The following is a 7,445-nucleotide window of genomic DNA, read 5'->3' on the forward strand; positions in this document are numbered from 1 at the left end:
CCATTAACCAAACAGATTCAAACAATTAAAACTCTTGTTTTGATAAGCGTTTTGTCTTTTCTCCAGTAGCACCTGCTACTACCACACTGCTAATATGACCACAAGGTGGTCCTGTGCTCCAGCATCAATGTGTGGAATGGAGGCTGCACAGCTGGAGAGAGAAAAGCTCTGCAGAGAGTGGTGAAGGCTGCACAGAAGTCTGTTGGAGTCATTCTCCCCACCATCACAGACATTTACACCTCCAGATGCAGGAAGAGGGCCACCTGCATCATGAAGGACCCCACTCACCCAGCACACACACTTCTTTCCTGCTCCCCTCAGGAAGGAGGTTGAGGAGCATTAAGTGTTGAACCACTAGACTGAGGAACAGCTTCTACCCTGAGGCTGTTAGACTCATGAATCTCTAATCAGAATAATCGCTGTAATGCCACTTTAACTGGTGATATGTCACTTTATTTGTGCTGCTGATTTCTTGACTTAAAGCTGCTATATTCATATCAATCTGCTCACAACAGACTCACGTTCAGGCTGCTGTTTAATACACTGTATTATATTACATTATCATTGTTTAGCATAGGGCAGCACGGTGGCGCAACTGGTAGAGCTGCTGCCTCTCAGCGAGCAGGTCCTTGGTTCAAACCCCGGTCCAGGGGCCTTTCTGGGTGGAGTTTGCATGTTCTCTCCGTGCATGCGTGGGTTTTCTCCGGGTACTCCGGTTTCCTCCCACAGTCCAAAAACATGCATGTTAGGCTGATTGGTAACTCTAAATTGTCCCTAGGTTTGAGTGAGAGAGTGAATGGTTGTTTGTCTCGTTTGTCTCTATGTGGCCCTGTGATGGACTTGCGACCCATCCAGGGTGTACCCCGCCCCTCGCACAGTGATTGCTGGACATGGGCACCAGCGACCCCCGTGACCCAAAATGGAATAAGCGGGTAAAGAAAATGGATGGATGGATGGATGTTTAGCATATATATTAGATCCTTGTATACTACAGTAGTCCCTCGCTACTTCACGGATCGTTTATCACGGACTGTTCTATCGCGGTTTTTCAAAATAAGAGTGGATATGACACACAATTGGCTGATTGATGGGTGATACGAACAATTAACATGTAATTTTTATTTAAATTAAATTATTTAGCACCTCCTGCACCTTTGTGCAGCCCATACTGCATGATAAGCTTCCTGCTGCAGCTGATCAGCTGTTCTCCGTGCAGAGTGGAGAAGTGGGCGTGGTCAAGAGTGCTTGCAGGTGGCAAAGAGCAGAGGAGGCAGGGAGCTGAAATCATGACATTCTGTGCTCTTTTAGAGCGTTTAGAGTTTAGAAACATTGTTTAGAATATTGCAAGAGTGTGGGAAGGGTTTAAAATGCCTCAATATAAATACTTAAATAAACTACTACTTACTACTTGTACTACTATTCTTACTTCACAGTTTTTCACTTATCGCGAGGCTTCAGGGTACGGATCCCCACGAAAAATGAGGGACTACCGTATTTCTTTTTATACTTTATATTTTTGCTATTTTTGGGTGTAACTGGGACCTTGAGTGCACAATTTCGTTCCACCTCATGTATCACAGGTGATGTGAATGACAATAAAGAACCTTGAATCTTGAAGGTGGCAATAATGTATCAAGATGTGTCACAATAACTAAAGTCCTTTTCCCATCAAGGATACCATTTTCAGCAAAACACCAGCTCAAAAAGCAACAACATCCTGCCACTGTTTCTACCATGGTCGTTTCATTAGAAAAGTTTTTTCAAAGTGGAAACTATGGCAACAGGTGAGCTACACATTTAATGACAAGTTAATGAACCAAACTGAACATGAACCTTAAATACCACAAGTACTCTCAGCAAGCAGAATTAGCTAATTCCAATTAGCATATGCATTTTTGCAACCTTTGTTCCATTTGATTTTTCTTTTATTTTCAGCAACAGGACTGCAGTCTATAACAAGTCAAATATCTTCACTGAAAATCTTCATCCCAATAGTGTGGACACAGTCTTTTATTTAAACAGAAATATTAAGCAGGCATTAGGCCTAAATCTTAAACAGACTGCTGCTATTAGCTCTTGTTAGATGAATGTGATCAAATTAATCCTCATATCTGGATGAGCTTTGTTTAAGTAAATTAGAAGTTTGTCTGTAGTCAGAAAGGTGTTACAATGAGTACAGTTAGGCAGTTTTTGCAAGATAAACATTTCAATGTTAAAGGAATATTTTTATTAAATTTAAATTGTACCTTAGCTTCAAATGCCTGTCTAGACAGATTAGTTTAATGACTGCAAAGGTTATTTGGTTATTCGTAATCTCTTAGCCAAATTTCATAAAGTCGTCCTGATATATATTTTTCTGCATAATTTTCCCTTAAAGACAGACACAAACAGGAGCATCCTTTAAATTCAAACTGTGACAGTGATAAACACAAAAATATCTTAATATCCAGTACCCTAGATAAAAAAAAAAAACCACTATGTTTAACAATTTATGAAATTCCATAAGGAAAGGCTACGCTGGTTTCTAAATACTTTTATCAAACATCTTTTCTGAATTTCTTGTTTACCTGCACAACTTCATCATCCTCCTCCAGGAGACCCTCCAACACATCTACGGCCGTCTAAAGCAGAGAAAGTGACAAAAGAAACACATGAATAAATAAATAAATAAATTCAGGGGGAAAAAAACATAACTGGTCTATAAAATGTGGGGAAAAAACCCAAACGTTTTTTTTCTCCGCTTTGATTGTAAATAATTTTGCACAAACGAGCGTTGTTGTCGTCGGCAGTGTTGTACATCTTCCAGGCAGCTCGATCAATGTCAGTGATCAGAGGGTCTGATAAGCATCTAAGAGGTCAGCATCCCATACACAATGTCATCAATACCAACGAGACAACAGACAAGGCAGTCGATAGACACACTCGCCGGTGCTTATCGCACAGTCGATAGTCGCTATAGCCAGTTTCTGATAGGCCTTTTAATCTATTTACTGACACGGTGTCCTAACCACCCCCTCCACTCCATACACCACGGTGCCTAATAAAACCAAAGATCAACTTGACACCCTGTCCATAATCCTGCTACTCTCCAGCTTTGTCTGATGTCCTCTCTGTAGAGTTCTGAGAGGTGGTTTGAGGTCTCGGAGGAATTAAATGTTCAGTGACCTTTGTGATAGTGGTGTCTGTGGGAAGTTTCCATTACAGAAATCAGACCTGGACTAAAGTAGGTTGAGTGTTTGTTTTGCTGCAGTCCTCGCCACATGAAACCAACGAACGGCTCCTGCGTGTGTGCATGTTTTGTGTGTGTGTGAAACCCCAAGTGATGATTTATTGATTTTTGTCAGCTTCAGGTTGGAGGCGACTGTTAGCCAATCACCCGTGGGTGAAGGGCAGGGATAAAAGTCGCGCACGTACCCGCGCGTGTCCACACACAACACATTTTACTCTCACGTACAAAAGCAGAAGCTTAACACAACAGTGAGTACAACGAGCAGCACTTGGTTCTTGTTAAGGCAGTCTTATTAGCAGGACTTTACAGTTTTTCACTCCTCCTGCTCTTTGGAGTTCTCTTTTCTTTTCATTAAGACAGCTGTGGTTCCAGAGGTGATAAAAAAAGATCTGCTGGCTGCATATACTAAGGCTTTTCACCCTGTCCTCTTAAAACTTCAGCCTTACCCCAAGCCTTATTTTGCACAATCACATCAGGGAAAGCGTGTCCTAGTTCTTTTGTTCTGTTTTGTAAAACAAAAGCTTGAGGATTGGGTTCATTAGCTCCAGAAACAGATTTTGAATCAGGAAAATTACAGAACAGAAAGGCATGAGGTCACAAATTTAAATATTTCCTCTGTTCAAAATAAAAGCTAGAGTATGTCTAGTTTTATGGATTTCTGTTTATTCCATCTAAAATCATTGTTAGTTATTATTAACAAGCATAAAAGGAAAAATAGTGTTAAGATTTTTTTGGGGGGGGCGGGGGGTGTTGAAAGCATTTTATTCACTCAAACATTGCAGTGTCTATCCAACATTTTTCAGTCAGGTCATCTGGACATTTCTGTTTTTGTGCTGAAACATTTCGCATTAGATCCGGAAGGCTTCATCAGTCAAGAGACCATCTTAGCACCAACATAACTGGTCTGTTCCACTTTGGAATAATCTGTTGCGGGAAGAATCCATTTTGTTGTGTTTCCTTGACTGATGAAGCCTTCTGGATCGAAGGTGAAATGTTTCAGCACAAAAAAAAGAAACTGTCCAGATGACCTGACTGAAAAATGTTCAATTGTATACCTGGATTATTGAGCATGGACTTTGTTGATTGCAGTGTCTAGTAATTTATTATTTTACAGTTTATTACTTGTTGCATTTCTGTCATAGTGTTGAAGCCTTGTTGGCTTGTGCATAGTGTTGTCTGTTGACTTCATTAGTGGCCAGTTGCGGCTAGGAGTTGAACGACTACATAATTTTTAAACTCGACATTAACATAATAAAACTCGAGTAGATCTCGAGTACTTGATGACATCATAGGATCTAAAGATACAAAAATACATAAATGAATATATAAAACCGCAAAAAAGGTCATTATTTACAAAAAAAGACCAACAAAACATTGGGAGCGTATATTATGCTCCTACCATTTATCATACTGCAAATAAGTCACTGGAAAAACTAAAACTATTATTTATTATTATTAAGCAGCAAAAGTAAAAGAAACATGCGGTGCGTTAAAAACTAAACTAAAAACAGTGGGGCGGACAACCACCCCGCACCACCGCCAGCTGTGGTGCGCATTAGGTTTAGTTTTAGAGATTAATATGTTTATAAGTTTTTCTTTTATAAGTTTAGATATTAATATTTTTTGCTTTTTGTTTGTGAAACGAGGTCAGAGGAAGCTGGTTCTGGTTCGGTCATTGGACCCGGTGTTGCACCATATTCTGTGACCTAATACAGTGCATACAACACCGCCCCCTACGGTCACAATATAAGGTGGTCACAGAATATGGTGCAACACCGGTTCACAACGAGCTCCAAACAGTCAGGAAGTTGATTCATTTTCTGTTTCCTTACGGTAGTTGAACTGGAAGATTCATCTTTAGTGAAATATTTCCAGACTATAGATGCATTTCTACCTGTTTGCCAAGACTGGGCCTGCTTTGCTCCATCTGTCTGCTTGGAGGAATCCATTTTGTAACCAGCGCCCGGTGCAGATCACGTGACGCAATGACGCAACAGCGAGGTAATGACGTCATCACGAATACTCGACGTGAAATTAAAAAACTCGATAGATGTCCTAGGAATCGATGTGTAGATTACTCGAGTAGTCTGTTAAAGACCTAGTTGCGGCCACTATCCTGTATGTCGTAGATGTTAATCTATTTTAAGACAACTGATTTAAATAAATATCATTAATAGAACTTGATGCATTACTGAAGAGGTAATTCAACAATTTGAATTACAAGCCTAGCATTTCGTGAAGGAACGTATAGCACCTGCCTTCGAAAGGATTGTTAAACTTAAGATAATCTTGTTAAGAAATGAGAGTTATAGCCAGTTTGGTCAAATCTTAAAACTAACATTTTTGAGAGATCTTGAGTGATCTGTCAGCACCAAGTATGTGTTAAGAGTTGATGCTCAACTACCGCCACATAAAATGTACATTTAATATCTGCTATACACAGTTCTAATTAGTTTGTTTATTCATTAATTTTTCTTTCAGCTGCTCCCTTCTTCAGGGGTCGCCACAGCAAACTAAGCCACACGAAGACTTGGTAATTATTTTTATGCCGGATGCCCTTCCTGATGAATCCACAGGTCACTGAGCTACCACAGCCCTCTGTGTAGAACAGAGAGCTGCTATCTAGGGTGCCCTGGGGAGCATAAGGTGGGGGTTAAGAGCCTAGCTCAAATGCCCAGAGTGGCGCAAATGAGGGTGGAGCATTTATAACAACCTTTACTTAACCAGATAAATCCCATTGAGATCACATATTTCTTTTTCAAGGGTGGACTGAAGATGAAGGCAACCTAACATGCATGTTTTTCAATGGTGTCCCATCCTCATGGGGCTGCTATCTTGCACGTCTTTGATGGTCCCCAGGTTCAACATACCTAATTATCGCCCTCTGCTGAAAGGTGAAAATAGGGCGGTAATGCATTTTTTTTCTCTGTGTGCTTTGTTTGTCATCTTAGTACAATATTTTGTTGGATTGTATCAGATTCAAAAAGGCCAATAGCCACCACAGCTCATCACCCTTCTACATATACAGTGCACTGGCAGCTCAACGGGTCTGTAGAGTGATGAGCACTGTTGCCTCACAGCAAGATGTTCCTGTCTTCAATCCCTGGTGTAGGCCTGGATCTTTCTGTGTGGTGTTTACATGCTGTCTTCGTGTTGGTGTGCATTTCTCCGAGTATCCGGTATCCTCCCACAGTTCAAAAATGTAGCTAAAAAGACTCTGCAACAATCAATGGCGCATCAACTTCATGAAGGGCTCTCTGATATTACATCGTTTAGTCACTATTCTGTTCAGCTTCAAATATAAAATCCAAGGGACAAGTGTAGACACGAATAGGGGCAACTCTAGAAATTGGGATCTAGCCTTGATGACGCATTAGCTTTATTTCTTAGTGTAATATCTCAACCACTATCCCTTATGGGTGAATAAAGGCCTGAAAAGATGCTCCAACCCCTTGGTGAGGGATAACACAAATAAATTGGATTCAGCTCAAGTGAGAGTGAGGTTAATTGCAAGATCTTATTTGGAACGAGCGAATATGTACGTCAGAAAATCAGGTGATTGATTCCCAAGGCAAACCTATTGTCTTAAATTAATAATAACCGAATAAAAACACACAAACCAAAACACTTAATCACAGCTGATGAGGAATGGAATTATGCTCAGCATTACATTTATGAACGCAAGTTTCACTGTAACACACACTCGCACAACTACAGTAACATACAGCCCAACGATAGATTTGTGAGATAGGAGAAATGATCTGACTGGGTTTTAAACTACCGATAGGACAGGCAGTTTTAGAGCAACAAAAATAGAACAAAAGACATCCGGGAGCGAGGACAAGTGAGCAATGATAACCATTACACTGTCTCCAACTCCTTAACTACGCTGGTCGGCCTAGGGGCGAGTGATTAAAGATTCAGAAATTTTAAAGCAGCTTCACGCTCTAAACAACAACAAGATTAATATTCTTGTAAAGATAAGAGAAAAAGGGTGTGTGACACAAATGAAGAGCGAGAAACTTAAAGAGAAGGTGCAAAAACAGGGATCCTAATAAACATTCGGAAAGTGGCCCGTGAAGAACAACAGTGCAGCAAAGACAATAGATACATGTTGTCCTCTTTATTTCAAGACCTGTTATGGGGGGAGAAGCAGCACTCGGGGGAGAAGCTCATTTATAATGTCCATTGTGCACAGTTTGTGTGTTTGTTTGTG

The 7,445-nt window shown here is 40.5% G+C and overlaps 1 protein-coding gene across 2 annotated transcripts in view; it reads right to left on the reverse strand.

The window, feature by feature from the left end:
- Positions 1-7,445, reverse strand: part of si:dkey-12j5.1 (probable assembly chaperone of rpl4) — a 49,492-nt gene that overhangs the window by 27,665 nt on the left and 14,382 nt on the right. For both annotated transcript variants that reach the window (XM_037676979.1, XM_037676978.1), the window contains exon 9: positions 2,568-2,621. In XM_037676979.1, the coding sequence (XP_037532907.1) occupies positions 2,568-2,621 (54 nt within the window). The remainder of the gene's footprint in view (positions 1-2,567; positions 2,622-7,445) is intronic.

This window comes from Nematolebias whitei, chromosome 5 (genome assembly GCF_014905685.2).
Source record: "Nematolebias whitei isolate Nwh7 chromosome 5, NemWhi1, whole genome shotgun sequence".
Lineage (NCBI taxonomy): Eukaryota > Metazoa > Chordata > Actinopteri > Cyprinodontiformes > Rivulidae > Nematolebias > Nematolebias whitei.